The sequence below is a fragment of the Lepidochelys olivacea genome, assembly GCF_965140295.1.
Source record: "Lepidochelys olivacea isolate rLepOli2 genome assembly, chromosome: 3".
Classification (NCBI taxonomy): domain Eukaryota; kingdom Metazoa; phylum Chordata; order Testudines; family Cheloniidae; genus Lepidochelys; species Lepidochelys olivacea.
Window position 1 is genome coordinate 128,252,600 of NC_140413.1, and position 21,661 is coordinate 128,274,260.

At 41.5% G+C, this 21,661-nt stretch overlaps 1 protein-coding gene across 1 annotated transcript in view; it reads left to right on the forward strand.

Moving 5' to 3' along the window:
* The window catches only part of KIF25 (kinesin family member 25), a 72,029-nt gene that overhangs the window by 20,416 nt on the left and 29,952 nt on the right, over positions 1-21,661 (forward strand). Inside the window, exons 5-8 of the mRNA XM_084624840.1 lie at positions 3,443-3,546; positions 3,938-4,026; positions 5,846-5,888; positions 19,708-19,775. Of these exons, the coding sequence (XP_084480966.1) occupies positions 3,443-3,546; positions 3,938-4,026; positions 5,846-5,888; positions 19,708-19,775 (304 nt within the window). The remainder of the gene's footprint in view (positions 1-3,442; positions 3,547-3,937; positions 4,027-5,845; positions 5,889-19,707; positions 19,776-21,661) is intronic.

The window sequence follows — 21,661 nt, forward strand, 5'->3', positions numbered from 1 at the left end:
TGGGGGAAGAATTATTCCACCACCCCTAATAAACTATAGATAGGTTTTATGGAAGCTACAGTGCCCCAGTCTATGAATTAGCCTCCATGTCTCCTTACACAGGCTCCTCCTTCCTGTGGTGGGGAAGATGGAAGGCTATGTGGAGCAGCTCATCCCCTAGCCCGCCCAAGTCCTGCCTCCTTCCCCGGGAGCTGAGCTCTGCACCATGCAGGAGATGTGCATTCTCTGCATGGTCCCCGGAATCCTGCATTTGCCCACTTTTGCATAGCCCAGCCTCACCAGCTCTGCTGCCTGGGATGTCCCCTGCACCTCGGGGGAAGGGAGGGGCTGGATTTGGGCCCAAATGAATGTTCTTCCCTGACTTTTCTGTGCCTTCAAAATGTTCCTTCTGAAATGAAGAACAAAACAAAAAACCTGCTACTTTAAAAGTTTGTATCAAATCACCCTCAATTTTTGTGGGGAGATTAAAAACCAAGCCAAACCTCTGCATAGTATAAAAATGCACTATCCTAAAGAGCAGTATTACAGACAGATAGAGCATCTGACAACTTATAGATAGCATCTGGTTAAGACTAAAACAGTGTGCAACAAAACCAGTTACTCAGGCTGGTGCTAATCATTTAGAAAAGATAACTAATGTTTGTCCTCTTATGCAACCTTTCTTGCAAGACAACTGGAACAACATTGAAAGGACTAGTGATGTGAAGCATATTGTATCATGGCTCTCTAACCTACAAGGTAGGGGAACCATTTCCATTGGGTTTGATTGGCCTCATTTTTAAAATTTGGACCCAGTATGGGAAGAGAAGATGGAAAATTATGACATTAACATGATGTTTGCAAACCATCACTTGTGTTCATTCTGCTTGTACAGTATACCCTTTTCCCCACTCTGTGTCTGTCTTGTCTGCTTAGATAGTAACCTTCCGGGGCAGTCTCTTACTCTGTGTTTGTACAGTGCCTAGCACAGTGGAGTCCTGATGTCAGTATGAGTTCCTAGGCACTACCATAATATGAATAATAAATAATAATAAGTAACTTCTAGAGTGGCTCACTGGGGAAACAAGCAGGAATCCCAGGAGAACACAAATAATGGTAACAAATGGCTAGGTACATAAACAAATAGTTCCACACAAGAAAGGTTTAATTGCCTGTTAGAAAATGGGCTTTGTGGCGCTTACATTAAAAGGGTCCATCTCTGGTGCATATAAAACCTCACAAAACATGAGCAGCATAATGGTTTATTCTTTTTATGGGAGTGAGTGTTGGGAAAGCATGTATGAAAATACAGCTGTCAGGTGCAAGACCTTGAGGTAGGGGGTTGTGCAGTGCTTGGATAAACATAGCTTGTTGTCGACCTTTATTTGTTTTCTGCAGATCCCAAGGAATCATCTGTCTTTTCGAAAAACCATTGTGACAAACCAGTGACCATTGTGACGAGCTAATGATTGATTTCTGTTTTCACAATTACTTTCACAACAAAAAGGGCTAGAATTTTTTTTTTTTTAAACTAAAGCACAGATTAAGTGGAGCAGAGCTTGTAATATTCACCAGGCCTCTCGCAGAAGCTCACTGCACAAAGATCACCTCCAATAACTAAAACCATTTACTCTTCAGCTTGCTAAAAAAATAGTCCTAAGTGCTAGTTCTTCAAGAGAGTTAGTGTATAAAACAATCAAGAGATTTTTACATCATGCTTTAGCTATGAGGGGCTTCACTTGGAAAATCTTACGTGAGGGAGCAGTGCCAAGTGGTCAAGTTCAGGTCTGTAATGGAAAATGTCTTGCAGCCTAGCAGGGGTCACTGTTACAATTCCATAATACAATTCCTCCTCTGTTGGTTCTCCAAGAAAATTCAAGAACTGAGTGTTGCTGTGTATATTTTAAAAATATATATATTACTGTCTTATGTGGCCAAAGAGAGAAGTTTCTGTTTAGGCTTCCAGGGTAACACTGAACATTTTAACCCCCCCTATCATTTAGGTTTAACCCAACATTAACCCACAAATGATTGCTCAGACTAAGCCATTGTTACTAGATTTACTGAATGCAAGAAAGGGACCATTCTCCGTATAGCTCTTGGGTCTTGCCTTGCCCCTCCAGCTGACAGTTTCATGTAATGGTAATTTGCACACTGGAGAGTACCTCAAGGCTGACGGGTGAGGCTTACAGATTAGGAATGGCAAAAATAATATCTGGGGAAACTCCAGTATAAGACAAAGGTTGTTTAAAGTTTTCAGATTTTTAGCTTCTAGCCGGGAGTGTAAGTCACATGCTTGCCATGTTGAGATCTTAAAATTCAATATTAACTTCTTCATAAAAAGGTGAATACTGCCTGGTGGCCTTATTGCTAGTCCAACTCTACAGTCACATTCGAGGGATACAGTACTTCTACGTCACTGGACAGCTCGCTAATGTTGTGGACTTCGATTTCTTGCTGGGGTTCCTGGGAGGTTGCTTTCTCTGACAGTTTACAGGTTTTTCTCATCTGCCACATGGACCTTTCAGTGTGAATGTAATTAGGTGGAAACAAAATCATCTGTGAGGTTGGAGAGCTTTTACTCTGCTCTATACGTCCCTCTTCAGTTTGTGTGAGGAGGACTTTCATGGGATTTCAAAAGATTAAGCTTTCTATGAAATCTTAGAAATGAAGTGTACTCTGGCATTTTATAGGGAACATTTTCAGCTCTGTTTACAAGGGTTTAGCAGCACACTAAATGAGTTGCATGTCTAACTTTCTGCTTACTGTATTGAAAATTTATGCTCAACTGAAAAAGCAGAGACATGAAGTAATGACTCTTCTGCCTTCATTATATGTATAAACTCCATTTCCCAGGACAATCGGACTCCTGTTCCATCACATGTGAAGTATTTTCTCAAAATACTTCATATAATTAAAACTTGCGTAAGATTTGTACTCTCCTATCTATTCGCCACTCCATGGGTATCCAAGAGCAAGTTAAAGCCTGTCTGTTCATGCTAGAACACTCCCCCATTTCCACCTTAACTCCTTAATAAACCACCCACGGTTGGAGCTGCCTCAGCGCTTTTCCTCTGCATAGGAGGGGAGTACATGCCACTATTGATGCCTAATGAATCTGCAGTAGAAGTGATTAGAATGGTAAAGATCACCACCCATTTGCTCAGTGGAAGAAAAAGCCTGTCATCACTGCAGCGTGTCTGATGTCTACCAGCTTAAACAGCTGGAGTCCCAAAATGGCCTCTGTACATTGATCTCTCACGTAGTGACAAATAGCACTGGCCTAACTGAACTGGCAGATGTGAATGATCTTTGAATGCCTTGTACGTCTAATAATTTAACATTTTCAAGGTTATGTATTTGTGCACATAGTAACTGTGCTCCTAGTTCACTTAGGTGCTATTGAAAATCCTATTTGTATATCCCAAGAGTTTACGTTTTTAAAATGGCTTTCTTCTTCCAGCATTCCAGACAAAAGCTTTTGATCTCAAGCAGTCTTTACAGGAAGTTAACGAGCGATACCAGCAAGAAAAACAAAAGAGAAAAATACTTCACAACAGTTTAATTGTGAGTATCTATAATGAGAGAACCATTGAGACCTCCTGCAATTATATGCCTAACTTCCCAGACATCATAGCTAATGAATATGCTCCTACTTGATGTATCTGACCCTTTGTCGATGTACCATATGCTTCTTTACAGAGGCACATCTGCTTTTTGCAGCAAGTCATACCATATTGTTCCTAATCAGAAATGTCTTTTAAATACAGTACTTGTGCCCTTTGCTCTAAAAAGGAGAATCCTTGGAGCATAACTTAATCTCCCAGTTCTCCTCCCTTGCAAACTCTTATGCATGTTCTTAAAAAGTTAAACATGTGAGTATTTGCAGGACCAGGGCCTACATGCATGTCCTCTTGTAATGGTTTGTACTAATTACATTTTTGTATTATAATCCCAGGAACTGAGGGGAAATATCAGAGTGCACTGCAGGATCCGTCCCTTATTGCCTTTTGATACTGCTTTTGGACATTCAGTCTCACAAGATTGGTAGCTTACTTTTGAAATATTATTCTTTTAGTTGATGCATAAAACAAGTACAGAGAGAACAGTGCCGGGGGGGGGTGGGGTGTGTGCGGGGATGTGTGTGAAAATAAATATTTTCTTGGTTTTTTGGGAGGACTGCAATCTTACTATAAAATATATATTGTAAAGGTACTGTCAATATTGGCTTCCTTCTCCTATCAAATTGATAATGTGACATTAGAGAAGGAAATCTCACGCTTTTCTGTTGCTCAATAAAATATCCATGTGTTGTCTTGTGATACTGTGGGCCAGACTCACACCTATTTATGTTGGCAGTAATTCCATTTACTTCCCTGGAGTAGAGTCATCTTCTTACACTACTGGGGAATTTGGTCCTATAACTCCAGCTCATTATGCAATCACTTGTAATTGCCAGTGTATTTTGGGGTGGAAGAGGAAAGGCAGGATTAGGTTTGAGTAAGTAAGAAGCAGGAAATTGCTTAGATGGCTAAAGGAAAAGAAGGGAGGAATTAAAATAGCAAGCAAGACATAGAAAAAAGAGCTATGTGTGTGGCTAAACACCAACCACACTATGATCTTCCGAGATCAAGAAATGACTGTCCTAAGAAACCACAATTTAAAACCTTTAATTTGGGAGGAAGGGTGAGAGAGAGAATGAGCCCTAAGGTATAAAGGTGATCCCGTAGGCCCAGCGTGTAAGAGGTCACAGAAAGAACCTGGGTCCACTGCCTATTTCATGGCTGATCTGCAATAGGGGCTATAAAAGCACAGGGGAAGCAGCCAGGATGGTTGCTCAGATGAGTTTGTGTCCTCTCCTCCTCCCCTTATTGAAAGCTGCAAAGACCTCTGTTGTTTGTTAGTAGGTGCAAAGTTGCTTGTTTTGAATTTTCCTGTTAATAAAACTAGTAATTTGGAAAGTCATTTGGGTTTACCGGTAGTTTGGAGCTTTATTTTACCTTCTCTGCTTGTTGTATCTATCTGTTAGCTTAGAATATATTTGAAAAGCCTATTTATTTTTGCCAACTCTGTTCAAAATATGGTCATTTTAAGTATTAAAAAAAAAAACTTATTCAGGAAATTTCCAGGAGCCTGATGAGGAAATTTTGTATAATGTATGCTTTTTGTACCTGTAAGGGACCTGATCACTGTTTGTGTACCCTCTGAAATATTAATACATTTAGCTGCAGAATTACACTGCAGAACAAAATAGATAATGCCACACAAATGATCACTAAGCCTAACTTGTCTTAATGTGCTGGAACAGTGTTCAAACAATGTATGAAAACTAAGGGTCCAATCCTGCAAACACTTACAAGCATGAGTAAATTTACACACATCAGTAGTCCCGGTCAGTTTTGGACTAGCAATATATGTAAAATCATTTGTCAACAAGTGTTTGGAGGATCAGATCAAATACTTTAAAAGAAAGTGTTTAGTTAAATTTACTAATGTCGAATCTGCTAAGCAAACTCTTACCAAACAGCCCTTGTTTTTATATTGCCATTAGAGTTTCTGCATCATTAAAATGGTTTGCATATAGTTTTATTCTTAATTTGTTTATTGTAAATTTGCTTGTTTAAATAAACTCATTTACTGTGATTAATTGCAATGTAATACTATATTTGTTAATAAAAAAGTATGTAGTTACTTTATGGTTATGATATTTCTACAAAAGTAGTGAAAATTCCAAGAGATTCCTTTTCCAGATTTCATTCTTGACGTTGTTTAGATAATTACATAGTTCACAGACATTCTGAGAGTTCACATTTTTCTGAGATGAATGAACAAATGATTTTGTTTCTCTCTCCCCCAACCCCAATAGGCACAGAAAGCTTTCAGAAAAAGTGGCACATGCTACTGATGATGTGAGTATATTTAATAATGAAAGTATATTCAGAATCAGGAACAAATTTAATGATAATAGAAAAGAGACAAAAGAAGTGGAAATGTCTAATGCACTTCTGAATGAGAAGGGGGCAGTCCATTGTTTTTCTACCTGCTGTTTCTTCACATGCAAAATAATTTGGTTTGAGTAATGAGCAGTGAAAACAAAATGTAAATTGTTGTAGTATTCCATTTCTAGTGACTAGTTCTGTGTCCTGCTAGCCAGGAGACCCACTTTGAGGAACAATTTCAAAGTTATATATAGATTTCATACAGTCTACCAACCTAACAAATGACTGTTTCACTACTGATCAATATGGATCATCCATCAGGAAGCATCCCACTCCTGTGGCTTTGTGGGTAGAGCCTGAATAGAGTTTCACCACTTTTTCCCCTCCAATTTGATCTGTGAGCATTTTTTATCCCAAAGCATTTTAGCCCAACATGATTTATCAGCACAGCACAAAACAGTGAGGTTTATTCTGCTCTCAGTTACACTGAAGTACAACTGGAACTCCATTGCAACTAATTCTTCTCTCATTTATCCTGATCGCATGCCAATGTAACTCCATTGACTTTGTTGAATTACGTTTGACTTACGGTGGTGTAAGTGAAATCAGAAGAAGGGTCAGTGGTGTTATTCCCGCTTTACACGGGTGTAGCTGAGAGTAGAATATGGTCCATTGTTTTTGTTTGGGTCCCAAATAAACAGAAGATCCTGATCATTGTTAAGACATCGGCAGATGAGTTATGGACATATTTAAATAGCTGTTTAGGGTCCCAGAAGACACTTCCTTCCAGTTAAGACCCATGTTAACGTATCCTGGAACTGACATTGTCCCTTTAATAGCGTATTCATATGCTGGTTTCTTTAGTGTAAAAGTGATCTAGGCAGATATTTATGGAACAGTGGAACAGACAGTGAGCAGCAGAACTCCACAACTCCTCTAGAGAAACTAGGATGTGTGCTCTATTGTGCAGTATGTTCTCAGACATGTTGTTAAGAATACCACAGGTGTCACACTGCTACATATAACATTCGTTAACCAAAGGTCAGTCATGTTCTCTACCAGCAGTGCACTCCCATAACAGGCTGGAAGTGTTTACCTGAAACAACCCACCCTGCTAACAGATGTTGATCCTTCTGGGAAAAGCATCATCATAGGTTTTCTGAATCAGTGACTAGCTCATAAGCAGGGGATCTCATCGAATCATAGAAGATTAGGGTTGGAAGAGACCTCAGGCAATCATCTAGTCCAACCCCCTGCGCAAAGCCGGATCAACCCCAACTAAATCATTCCAGCCAGGGCTTTGTCAAGCCGGGCCTTAAAAACCTCTAAGGATGGAGATTCCATCGCCTCCCTAGGTAACCCATTCCAATGCTTCACCACCCTCCTAGTGAAATAGTTTTTCCTAATATCCAACCTAGACCTCCCGCACTGCAACTTGAGACCATTGCTCCTTGTTCTGTCATCTGCTGCTCTATCCTGGCTTTTGCTGAACTTTATGGTGCTGATGGTCTGAGGCCTGGGTTCATCTGGTGCAGCCATGGAGGGGATCAGGCCGTGTCTATGTTTGTAATATTCAGACTGCTCCAGATTTCCTGCTGTCCTGTCGAGCTGCTTGTGCTCATTGTAACTATTTTTTAAAATGTCAGACCCTTTTCATTTTTATTATTACAACATAGCTTGTGGATCAGGACGGAAATATGATATCCAAAGAGTTAGCACAATCACCTACAAAATATTATATTCAAGCATGTTAATGGGGCCTGTCTTAAATCCATGAGAGTAAGGAGAATGGGTATCGATGACATTCCAGTATTAATTGATGCCCTTACCAAGAAATAAAATTTAAAAGTTGTGAGCTGAGGATGGAGTGTTAATTCAAGTTTTAGCCTTAATTTTCTAAGCTGCTATAGTTTTCAGTCAGATGCTCTGTGTTATGTATATGGTATATAAGTGTGGAGCCAAATTTCCTTTTGTTAGGGTAGTGCTTAGAATGCAACTGAAAAGTTTCCAAAGTATCACATGCATTTAAATCTTCCTAACTATGGCTGTACTAGATGGTCCCCAGTGGCCTAGAATGAACTCTTAGATTAACACAATTAGGAAGCTAATGATATATATGAAGAATTGGCTAGAAAGAATAAATGTTAGGAAATAAATAGTTCCAAGAACATAATTGTGTAGATAGAACTGTTGCTGCCATGACTTTCAGATTGTACTGTAGAATGCAATGCCCATTTATGAACTATCAGGTTTTAATGTGTCAAGAAAACCTATGTAGATAATTGGTGGATTATATACAGGCTAATTTATAACCATTTACTTATATCAAGGCCTAGGTTTTAGTTCATATAGTGGATCACTGACTTTCTAAACTCCAATGGGCCAAACTGTTCTTATACTTAAAAATCCTTATGAAAGATCACAGGAACAGGTTATATGCAAGGGCCCGGTTTTAAAATGAAATTTCTGAGAAGCTGTGCTTTGTCTTCCTAAAGGACTTTGTCAACTTGAATTTTTTTTTATTTTAAAATTTACTCATTTTAAACACTCCAGTTCTGATCACACATCCTTAAAATACCATCTCCTGACATTTTTATATATATATATATTTTTTTTTTTAAGAAAATTTGGGTTTTCTGCTTCCTTGTTGATGTTGATAGGGGACTTTTCAGCTAAAGAGACAATGAATATAAGGGGGGAAATATAATTGACTATGCACAATTAATTGTCAACTGCACAAAGTAAACAAACTTGAGAAAAAAAAATTTCATCAACTTCTTTCAATTCTAGTAATCGAGGCGTTATGTGTAACTAGAGTAGTTATGCAGTTTTTCAGACATGATTTTTTTTTGAGTTGGTGGTGCCTCTTTCATTGCAGCCTGAATACCTTTTGTTTTTGGAAATGATTTAGCCATTCCCGTGACAGATATTTGTAACTTAAATGAGTTTGGGCAAGACAAGGGAGACACTCCTTGCTCCTGATATAGGTACTGAGTTGAATAGTTCTCTTTTTTAAATTGATAGGCTGTAATTATGACTGCCTTTCAGGACTTTTTGCTCATCTCTGACGATCCTGAAGGTACAGGTTACAGGTAAGGACAAAAGTCCTAGCTAGACTTCAAACTCAGTTGTTCTGAGGATACTCAGGTGATTAGAGCATCATATTGAATGTTAATACTCCTGGGCTCTATTCTCTGCTCTGTTATTGATGCCTCAGTTTCCCCATCTGCTAAAGGGATATAGTAGTATCTATCACACAAGGATGTTATAATGCTATTGTGTGTACCATAAACTTATTGTAGATACAATGATGAGGTACTCTAATAGTGCAAAATATGATTATTTATTGCATATTCCTCCTCCCTCTCTGCAAGGCCCTGTCAAACTGGCACTAGAAGCACATTAGCCAGAACCATATTGAATAATGGATCTTGCTAGCAAGAGGCTAGCAGTGTTTCCTAGACCATTGTAGGTAGGGCCTAATCATGTTATAAAATATTTCACAAAATTGTGCTTATAGCATGGTTAGGCACTTGTCTATGCTCTTCTCATTAGAGCCCATCTGCAGTACAAATACAGGTGTGTTGGGGGACCAAGTCACAAGACAGTTCTCCTACATAGTAAAATATAGTTTGGTCTTACAGATGGGCTCTAACTATGTTTTGACCATGTCCCTGAACTGTGCTAGAACTTTAGATATGTCATGATTCTGTCCTGTCTCCGCTGCAAGACTGAGCTGTGTTTTAACCATGACAAAGGGGGACAGTTCCATTGCAACCCTGTCCCAACACAGATATATCTATAGCGGTAGGTGGACTCTTTCTACCTACCTATCAAGAACTGTGTTGAATAAGGTTTTGCGTAATGCAGATTAAACTGTAGTATAGGCAGCGCTGAAACCTGGCCAAAATGACCTTGGATTTGGGAAGGAGGTAAGAGGGATTGAGTCTGTTCAGAGAAGAGTAAAATTCAAGTAACTTCCATCCTGTTTATTTAGGGATTCTTATAATTAAATCTGGAAAAGAGGCAAGTGATCTTTTTTACAGTCTTGTATGTCTTGTCTTCAGAGTCATTATTTCAAACCCAAAATCTAAAAAGGGTTTAGGTTTTTATTGGCTGTACAGCACAGTATTTATTTTCAATTTCTGAGCTAATTCAAGATTTTAAAGCCTTAGATTACATCTATAAATAAAATCATTTTCATATGGAGAATCTGGCTATTGCATCAGGGCTCCAGGGTGACTGTCTCCAAGGTATTTTCTTGTTTAATTTCTTATTTAATTCAAATCTGTTGGCTTGTGAGATTTGAAAGAGCATATGTCTGGGTTTTCAGATTTTCTCATTCAACATTTGGTTGGCAAGGCTGCTTCTATGTTTTCATGTGGTAAGCCTAACTGTTCAACTGAACAGTAACAACGACTTATCTTGAAGCTGGCGGTGTGGGGATGGCAGTTGCTTATTGTGGACTCTCTTTAGTAGAGGTTATCCATCTTTTTGAGCTTTGGAAGGATGTAGGTATTGGCTGTGCACCAGGTTGACCTAACTGTGGGACAGATCAACACCAATGAGCATCCCCGAAGTTGTATAGCAGCTTGGGTGAAAGGGAGTTTCTATAAATGAGGCCATTACTTTATGCACTCTGCAACTTCTTATCCTCTACTTGTCCCTGTCTCTCACTGAGAATATTCTGCCTGTGGGAGTGACTAGTGTATTGGGTCTGCAGAGAGGAGAGAGCAACTAGTACTCCTGGGGGATTACTGCGCAATGACAGGGGCAGCCATGCCTGGCTGAGTGGGAAGTGGAGGTGCAGGGGGACAGGGGCAGCCATTCCTGGCTGAATGGGAGAGGCTAGGGGTCAGACAGGGTCTGCATGGTGGAAGGCTCCACAACTTCCTAATCCCTTTCCCACTCCCCCCAAAAAAACACCTCTTTCATACTTCTCCCACCCACATCCAAAACCCTTCAGGTTCACTCCCAGGCTCCTTCCCAGCAATTACTTCCTCTCAGCTCCTCCATTGGGAAGGATACAGCACGAATAAATCCTGAACTTGGTTGTCATACTAAGATGATGTTGATTCCATAGCCGTTGTAAACGGCCCATGGCAGATGCTGTGATGCCAATCCGATGGAGAACCTCCATGTAAGAATTGGAGGAGCTGGTATGTATAGAACCAAGATAGCAAAAGCTGGAAACTGATTTGATGGTTTCGTTGTTCAAAGAGAGAGGAATTTCAGGTGGACCTGGTCCTAGATTTTGCAGTTTTGTCTTTGACCATGAAACATGGAGACCAATCTTTGCTGACTCCTCCTCCATATGCTAGAGTGCCTCACGAACCCTGTCGGGGCTCTGTACTAAAAGAACAATGTCATCAGTTTAGTCAAGGTCTGTGAGCAAGAGATCACCAATCTCAATGCCTATGGACCTGACGGAATGCTGCATTATGAAATCCATTGCCCGACAAAAGAGTGCAGGGGCCAGAACACAACCCTGCCTAACACCAGATACCTATTTAAAAGGCACTGACATCTGGTTCCCCAGACGAACACGGGCAGTGGTTCCATTATGCAGCTCTCTAATCAAGTCCAGCAGAGTGGTAGGGACACCTACCCCCTTTAAGGCCTTCCATAACACAACACGGTCTACTGAATCAAATGCAGCCTAAAGATCAACATACGCTACGTGCAGGGGCTTCCTGGACTCGCAATGTATCTCTGACAACAAGCGAAGGGCCAAAATGGTGTCTAATGCGGACCTGTTCCTCGTAAAGCCTGACTGTTGGGGACGACGCTTCCGATTTAGCAAAGGCTCCAGGCATGCCAGCAAAACATACGCAAACACCTTCCCTGAAACGGAGAGCAAGGTGATCAGCCTATAGCTCTTACATTCGCTGCGCGGTCCCTTGCCCTTATAGAGTGAGATCACAATACCGTCCTTCCATGCAGTTGGCAGGGTTCCAGTTCTCCACACCAGACGAAAGATGGCCAGAAGTGATTCTGCTACAGGATCAATAGCACATTTTAGCAGCTCTGAGGGAATGCCATTAGCACCAGCTGCACATCTGTTTTTCAGTTTAGAGGTGGCACACTTCACTTCATCCAGTGTTGGTGCATCAATACAAATATCTGGATCCGGAACCGCAATGACTGCCAGATCATCTAGCTCTGAACAAGCAGCAGCTGGAGGATGGTTCAGGACACTGTGATAATGTTCCACCCAGCGCGAGAGAATGTCATCATCCGATTTACATGGATGGCCTTGGCTGTCATTCAGGATGCCGTTTGTAGTGACTATCTCTTGACCACTGAGGTTGCGAATGGCGCAGAATGCTGGCTTCAAGTCGCCCCTGGCTAAGCCAAATTTGACATCATCCGCCACTTGGTTATAATATGCCTTGCGATCGCAGAGTGCCAGGGTGTTAAATTTTTGCTTCAGCTGATTATGAGTGCGCTTATGACCATGCTGGTGGGCTACGGCCTTCAATTTAATTATCTGGAAAGCCTCCTCTGATAACCGTGGTCGGCATGCTGGATGTCTATAGCCAATCGTCTGCTCAGCAGATTGGTTGAGGGTAGAAGTGAACAGGGACCAGTCAACCTCCATGTTGTCTGGCAGATTAGCTAGAGCAGAGAATCTGTTGCTGACGTGGATACAAAAACTGTTGGCTAAACCTGGCACACGGAGTGAGTCGATGTCAAAGTTCTTCATCATCACAGAGGGCTTACCTGCTCGTTGGAGTATCAACACCATATGGACGACCATTAGATGGTGATTTGTGTTCGCTGCGCATTTTGCCCCATGATATACTCTACAGGAGGCGAAGAGATGCCTATTTAATGTAATGATGTGGTCCAACTCCTTCTGAGTGACGCCATCATGAGAGATCCATGACATCTGGCATATGCGTCGCTGCTTGAACCATGGCCCAAGAATGGAAAGATTCTGGGAGATACAGAAATGTAAGCTAGTGGCGAGACTTATCACTGGGTGTTCCTGAACCATAATAACCAATGACCTGCTTAAACCCAGTTCTCAGGGAGCCAGTAACTGCATTTAGGTCTCCCAGGATCGTGAGATTATCATGTGGAGGGACTGTGCATACTGGATGTTCCAATTGATCGTAGAAATGATCTTTAACTGAGTCAACAGATTCCTCTGTCGGCGCATAGACTACTATGAGTGAGGTAACTGTGCCGATGTTTAAGACATGCAGTAAGTAAACAAGGAGACCCAAGCATCTAGGTTGTCAGGAAAGACTTGGCCTTGCTACCCCATATAAATGGTTGGGGCTGCCAGAATACAGAAGTAAAGAATCTTCCACCTCATGACGTCCGTGATCTATTGGCCTTGCTTCGGTTAGTCCTGTGATTGATGTACCAAGACGGTCCATTTTGCATGAGACAGCGACCTGATGATCATGCCTGTGAAGAGTTGCAACATTCTGAGTTGCAATTTTGGTGGACTGTTGGAGATCCGAGATACACTTGGATGCATTGTCATAATGTACTGCAGACTTGCCAGCTGACGTCAGAGGATGCGTGTCCCCAGAAGGCTTTGGCACAAACCCGTCATGTTTGCACCAAGGGGAGATGACATCAACAAGGCATCTACAGCTGAAAGTAAGGCAGGGGCTTTAACCCTGGTGCTGAATACTAGGTTATTCATGGTCAAAAAAACAAGAGTGAATGATTATCCCAGGAAATACCTTGTCCCATTAGGATGAGACAGAAGTGCAGTCGTGGGACCCTTTTCCTGGTCTACCAGTACTAGCTCCACGCTGTGTGACCCAAGCTGTTGAGTCTTTCTGACTCACCTCGGGTAGCTAGGTGCAGCTGCTGCCCTGCATCTTCGCTGCCTGTGTTAGCCATCATTTTCAGGGTTCACATTGGATCTGTCCACCTCGCATAATGCCTAAGGTAATATTTTGCACAAGCTTTCATCGCTGATAGCATAGCTCCAACGAACAATCCCCTACTTCAGATGTTACACCCCCCCACCACGAATAGGTACAGGTCAGACGGGGTGGGGGGGGCTGTATCCTTCCCATGCTGTTGTACGGCTGCAAAACATGGACACTACGCCGCACAGACTGGACAAAGCTGGAGGCTTTCCACACAAAATGTGAATGTCGTATAATGGCCATAAAGTGGAATGACTTCATCCGTAATGCAAATGTTTATGGTCATTTGGGTCTACAGACTACTGGGGCCATTGTCCGCAGGCGGCGCCTTACACTTTTCAGACATGTCACAAGGATGCCACAAGATGTTCCAGTGAACGCCTTTCTCCAGGTGGCTTGTAACATCTGGGATGAAATTCCACCAACCGAGGAGTGGAGGCAGCCCAGAGGTAGACCCCCTATTATGGGTTCATCAAGTCTGTTTCGATGTTGGACTCTGAGGCCATCAAGCCTTTGCGGTTGTGAGGAACGGACCAAATGGCGAACACTTGCTACAGCCAACTATCTGGCTAAGCACTGAAGAAAAAGAAGCTCCTCCATTACCCCTGACTCCCCCAAGCCTTTGCACTGATTCTTAGGGCTATGGGAAATGTGCTTCTGTATTGTTGTTTAAATGAATTATTACTCAAAGTTCTGTATTAATATGCCTAGTAAGGAATCTATTTGTCAAAAAAAAAATTCGAAAAGACATACATGCTGACAGTTTTTTTGAAATAAATTACCAAAATAATTGAAACTGGCATCATTATATTGTGTTATTTTGGCAAATAAAATATGCAGAATTTTAAAGTATTGGGTGCAGAATTTAATTTTTTTGGCACAGAATTCCCCCAGGAGTGAACTGGGTGCCTATTTTTCTCTGTTAAATCACTTTTAAAACTTCTTCTTTTTTGAGGTGTTCAAGAGGAGATGGTTGGTGAGAGAGAGCCTTTCTTCCAGTAACAAAGATGATGCAGAGGGACTCCTATTGTTTTTTGGGAATAGTACTGAGTGAATGTAAATTTTCAGCCCAATAGGAACCTTCTCTTCCTAGGTGACAACTCTGTTATGGGTCTGTCAGACCCAGAGACTTCATCTTTGGTCCTCACAAGTCATTTAAATTTCTTTCCTTGGTTCTCTGAATTTCACTTAGCCAGAGCTCCTCACATTGGTGTGTCAGGGGCAGACTGAGAATATTTATGATTAAGGCTACGATTTAGTCATGGAGCTCACGACAGTCACGGATTCCGTGACTTTACCGGACCTCCGTGACTGTTTCAGCTGTCAGCAGCTGAAGCTGGAGCTGGGGCTATGCTCCCCACATAGCCCCGCAGTGGGGTCTGCCGCCAGGGCCGTGCGCCCCTGCCCCATGGTGGGGGCTGTGGCTGTGCGCCTCTGCCGAGGCTTGTACAGTTATTTTTAGTAAAAGTCACGGTCTTTGTGAATTTTGTTTGTTGCCTGTGACCTGTCCGTGACTTTTACTAAAAATAACCGTGACAAAATCTTAGCCTTATTTAGGGTGTAACCTGACATCATTTCCATGAGCCTAATTGCCATAATGGCATTTGGACTGGGAGGAGTCTGTGACTGCCACTAGAAGAGGAAGCACTCTTGGATGGCTGTATAATACAACTGTAGGTATTTCGTGGCCACTACTAACAGGGAAATTGCTCCGTCTGGATAGGGAGTAACCTCCATAGTTGTGTATCTAGAGAAACCTGCAGAGCTGCTGTTGGCCAGCAGTAATGGAAGCTGTCTTAAGCCATACTAAGCCCCTAAAGAAGGAAGCTTACCATACATTCCCCTATCAAAACCTCTGCCCACAAACACATTTTTCCTTCCTGTGCTAAACAAGTGGGATTTTTTTCTCTTTCATTACTTATTTTGGAAGGAAACTGTTCTGAAAATAGATTTCCATTTCTGAATCAGAAAATATTTTCATAAATCCACTGCCCCACCTCACACCCCTGACTTTCGCTCCACAACTTGTTGGTTTATTTTTCTGTAACAACTCCACCTTTCTTCTCTCTACATTTGTCAGGTACACCAGCTCCCACTGATTTATATCTCCACCACCGTTTATATCTCCTCTAAATTTGCCCAATATATTGTCCATCCTAGGTTAGTTGAATCTACAGGGTGAGTTTGGTGTAGGTAAATCAGCAATGGTACACCAATACTTGTCTTCCTTGAGGAAGCAGGACTTGTAAATTCAACATAAGAAATTCAGGCATCTGCGGTGTTGTTCTCCCTGATTTATTAGCCACCTGTGTGCTGGGCATATTATTATGTAGAGACATTGGTTCAACGATATAGCCCATCATTCAGAGTATTGGGAGCACACTCAGCCACTGGTTTGAGTTGTTATTTGAAAGGTATTAATGTTACCCCTCCAAGTTAGTTTTCTGATTCTGTGTTATTGGAAACATAATAGATTTTTCTTCTGCACTCCAGTAAAATATAATAAAATCTGAGGTAGCTATGAAACTCCTTGGCATCGGATGAGTTGTCATTAAAAATATTTTATGTGCCACCCCTTGAGCTGTTGGGGGAAATACTGTAAATCTTTGTGATTGTACTTTATTTTTGTCTGCAGTTAAAAACACATTTGAGGAGAGCAGAAAAGCACTCCAGGATTTGAGTTATGCCAAGGTGCTGTGTTTGCACTCTGCCTAGGCTTTAAAGAGCCACTGACACTTGCAAAAACTACTACATAATACATTTAGAAATTGTATTTTACTCAAGTCTCATTGAACGCCAGCAATTTTACTATGTCCCGTTTCTCCACTGTGGATTACCATGATATTTCTATGTAATTTCATCTGCAGTTCAATTGTGGGCACAAAAATATGAGTAAATAATCAGGCCCAGAAGTGGCATTTTTCATATATGGTCTTCTATATGAATGACAGTACCACCTGCAGTTAAAATAGTTAAGAGGGCAACTACAAAAGGTATTGATTCTTATTATTTAAGATAGAGCTGGTTGAACTGTAGGGGGAAAAAAGTTCTGAAAACATTTTCCTATGTAAGTTTTTGAACAGTTAAAATCTTCTGACTGCCTCAACCCCTGGATATAAACTGATCGCTGGCAACAGTCATGAAGAACATTATTGCTCTTTATTATTATTATTTGTATGGTGGTAGTCTCTAGGAACCCCACTCATGGACCAGTACCCCATTGTACAAGGCGCTGTACTTTCAACACAGAACAAAAAGATTGCTCTTGCCCAAGAGAGTATACAATCTAAGTAAGAGTTTACAATCTAAGCAATTAGCTGCATTATGGAAATTTTGTGATTTTTCTCTGACACATCAAGAATTGGTGAATGCTGGAAACAGGATATAAGGGCAGGTCTCCAATTACAATGCTGTGGCGCAGTTGCGCTGCTGCAGTGCTTCAGTGAAAACACAGCATATGCCGACAAGAGCTTCTCTCGTTGGCATAGGTACTTTACCTTCCCGTGAGGCGGTAGCTATGTCAACAGGAGAAGTCCTCCCATCAATATAGCACTGTCTACACCAGGGGTTAGGTTGGTATAACTACATCGTTCAGGGTGTGGATTTTCCACACCCTGAGTGGCGTAGTACCGACACACGTTCCTAATGAAAACAAAGCCTGAGACCAGGTGGTCTTTTCTAGTATGATAATTCCTAAATTCATGCTGTATGTTGAAACTTTAAACACAGTAGACATTTCTTGAGACAAGGTGGGTGAGGTGCTATCTTTTATTGGACCAACTTCTGTTGGTGAGAGAGACAAGCTTTTGAGCTTACACAGAGCTCTTCTTCAGGTCTGGGAAAGGTACTCAGAGTGTCACCTTTGCAGTAACAGGACAAAAAAGGGGGGTTGGGGGTTACAGATTGTTGTAATGAGCCATAAATCCAGTATCTTTAAAAATATGATTTTTAGTGTCTAGAAAAGGTATGAATTTAAGCTCCCACACTCATCTTTTGAAGGTGCTGTGCAGATTTCCTTTGAGGACAGAGTCTGAGAGGTCAGATATGGAATGATCATTTTGTGAAGAGTGTTGTCCATGGGTGATGCGGTGTTTTTGTTTTTTATCATCTTTCTGTGTGAGTTCATTCAAGAGTGTAGTGATTGTCTGGTTTCACCAAATAGTAGGTGTTGGGGCATTTGGTGCACTGGATGAGGTACATCACATAGAATCATAGAACTGGAAGGGACCTCGAGAGGTCATCTAGTCCAGTCCCCTGCACTCAAGGCAGGACTAAGTATTATCTAGGTCATCCCTGACAGGTGTTTGTCCAACCTGCTCTTAAAAATCCCCAATGATGGAGATTCCACCACCTCCTTAGGCAATTTATTCTGGTGCTTAACCACTCTGATAGTTAGGAAGTTTTTCCTAATGTCCAGCCTAAACCTTTCTTGCTGCAACTTAAGCCCACTGCTTCTTGTCCTCAGAGGTTAAGAAGAACAGTTTTTCTCCCTCCTCCTTGTAACAATCTTTTATGTACTTGAAAATTATCATGTCCCCCCTCAGTCTTCTCTTCTCCAGACTAAACAAACCCAATGTTTTCAATCTTCCCTCATATGTCATGTTTTCTAAACCTTTAACCATTTTTGTTCCTCTTCTCTGGACTTTCTCCAATTTGTCTACATCTTTCCTGAAATGTGGCACCCAGAACTGGACACAATACTCCAGTTGAGGCCTAATCAGCGCGGAGTAGAGCGAAAGAATTACTTCTCGTTTCTTGCTTACAGTACTCCTGCTAATACATCCCAGAATGATGTTTGCTTTTTTTGCAACAGCGTGACACTGTTGACTCATATTTAGCTTGTGATCCACTATGACCCCCAGATCCCTTTCCGCAGTACTCCTTCCTAGGCAGTCATTTCCCATTTTATATGTGTGCAACTTATTGTTCTTCCTAAGTGGAGTACTTTGCATTTGTTCTTACTGAATTTCATCCTATTTACTTCAGATCCTTTCTCCAGTTTGTCCAGATCATTTTGAATTTTAATCCTATCCTCCAAAGCACTTTCAACCCCTCCCAGCTTGGTATCATCTGCAAACTTTATAAGTGTACTCTCTATGCCATTATCTAAATCATTGATGAAGATATTGAACAGAACCGGATCCAGAACCGATCCCTGCGGGACCCCACTCGTTACGCCCTTCCAGCTTTGACTATGAATCACTGATAACTATTCTCTGGGAACGATTTTCTAGGAGTTATGCACCCACCTTATAGTAGCTCCATCTAGGTTGTATTTCCCTAGTTTGTTTATGAGAAGGTCATAGAGACAGTATCAAAAGCCTTACTAAAGTCAAGATGTACCCGCATCTACCGCTTCCCCCCATCCACAAGGCTTGTTACCCTGTCATAGAAAGTTATCAGGTTGGTTTGACATGATTTGTTCTTGACAAATCCATGCTGACTGTTACTTATCACCTTATTATCTTCTAGCTGTTTGCAAATTGATTGCTTAATTATTTGCTCCATTATCTTTCCAGGTACAGAAGTTAAGCTGTCTGGTCTATAATTCCCCAGGTTGTCCTTATTTCCCTTTTTATAGATGGGCACTATATTTGACCTTTTCCAGTCTTCTGGAATGTCTCCTGTCTTATCACACATTGTGATAAACATGCGTAGGACCCATGGGTCTTGAAATGTGTATTGTCAGGGGTATTGATCATTGTAGCAGTGGAGATATGTTTGCAGGTTTTGCATCATTGTTTTGGCAGGTCTGGTGCCATTTTCTGTTGGTGGATCCAGGTCTGTGGGGAGCTTGCTTCTGATGACGAACTTGGCCAGAAGAGGGGCTTCTTGTTGTATGTTCACTTATGCTATATGTTCTAATTGTAACCACTTTGTTTTTCTGTTAGGAAACTGTCCTTGTAAAATGCAATCGTCCTGGTCATACTTTGATCAACAAGACATTTCAGTTTGACAGGTGGGTGATCTTGAAACGCTTTCTGGATTGTTGTGAGATTCTGTAAATATAAAAATTGATTTCTTAGCAGGAGTTGATAGTATAACATGCTCATTTTTCTCATTTATTTGGTGATGAGGTGCTTCCCATGACACAAAGCACTGCAGAAATTAGATTAGATAGTGTTTTCATCCTACAATTCCAAATGAAGAAGAGAGCTAATATTCCAAATTTAATATCTATCTTAGGTACTGATATGACCCTCATCATAGTGGTATCTGAGCACACTGCAATTGTTAATCTTCACAACATCACTCTGAAATAGGAAAGTACTATAATCCCCATTTTACAGATGAGGAACTGAGCCACAGGATAGATTAAGTAACTTGCCCAAGGTCACAGAGGACATCTGTGACTGAGCCAAGCATCTGTGACTTACCCAGGAAAGAATTTTCTGTAGTATCTGGCTGGTGAATCTTGCCCATATGCTCAGGGTTTAGCTGATCGCCATATTTGGGGTCGGGAAGGAATTTTCCTCCAGGGCAGATTGGAAGAGGCCCTGGAGGTTTTTCGCCTTCCTCTATAGCATGCGGCACGGGTCACTTGCTGGAGGATTCTCTGCTCCTTGAAGTCTTTGAACCACGATTTGAGGACTTCAATAGCTCAGGCATAGGTGAGGTTTTTCGCAGGAGTGGGTGGGTGAGATTCTGTGGCCAGCGTTGTGCAGGAGGTCAGACTAGATGATCATAATGGTCCCTTCTGACCTTAGTATCTATGGAAAAAAAAACCCTGCGTGTTTTGAATCTTAGTCCAGTGTTCAGTCCATTAGTCTATCCTTGCTACCCACAATTTGGAATTGTAGTGAAGCCCCAGCTCTGCTATAGTTAAGATTAAGCATCACTTTCTTTTTAAAGGTGGACTGTTTCGAGCTCTCAAAAAATCCACATGCTGACTTGGATTGTCTTGGAACTTGCCATTTCTCATGGAAGTGCTAGGTGGTGGTGGTGGTGGTAGTCCAAATTTGAGGTCTTTTGAGTAAGGTGTTCCTCAGATATAGTGCCCGCACTCCTAAAAAAACAGCATTTTATAAAATCACCTTATTCTTGTAACATTATTTTGTGCACACATGGGGCTCAAACTATGGCTCTGATGCACCCTGCATTGATCCCAGTTGCGTAGGATTTATCTCATTGCCCTTTTAGGGAAGCAATAGTGAAAAAGATTTTAAAGATAGTTTAGAACTCCAGGTCTGCGTGTGCCAAACTGATGTTCCTAAAAGAGTAAAATGTACATCTGCCGCAAAACTAGGCCTCTGTTGAAGCAAGAGTGTTTCCAGGCAGTATGATGTCTCAGTCGTTGCGTAGGTCAAGATGACATGCTTAATGCAGAGTTAAGGTTATGCAGTGGTGCCTCATGCCCCTCCAGAATGTGGAGAATGGCTAAACTTGAACCTCTGGAAACCCTGAAATGAGGAGTTAAGGTAATGCAAACTTAAATCTGTGAAACCCAGGAAATACAAAATTAAGGTATTCACTGCACACACAACACAACCTTATCTCTGCCCTCTTGGAGTGATGCCCCAACACCCCAATAATACACAAATTAGCACTCTGCCCTTACAGATGCTGCTGAACGCTCTGGGAGCAGAGCACTTGAGCGCTATAGGACAAAGTCTAACACCATCTCTTTGCTAAGGTGAAACGTGGGTTTAGGTCAGGTGTAGCAAACAGGATTTGCCTGCACTCGAACACTGAACTTACTCCACACAAACCACCTCTGACTGGCGAAATGTTACCAGCCCTTCACCCTTGCCCTAAGGATTCCTTCTGACCCATTGCCTTCATTTACCCCTTATTAAATCCTGGAGACCACTGTCATGCATGCTTTTTTTTTGACTATCCTTATGC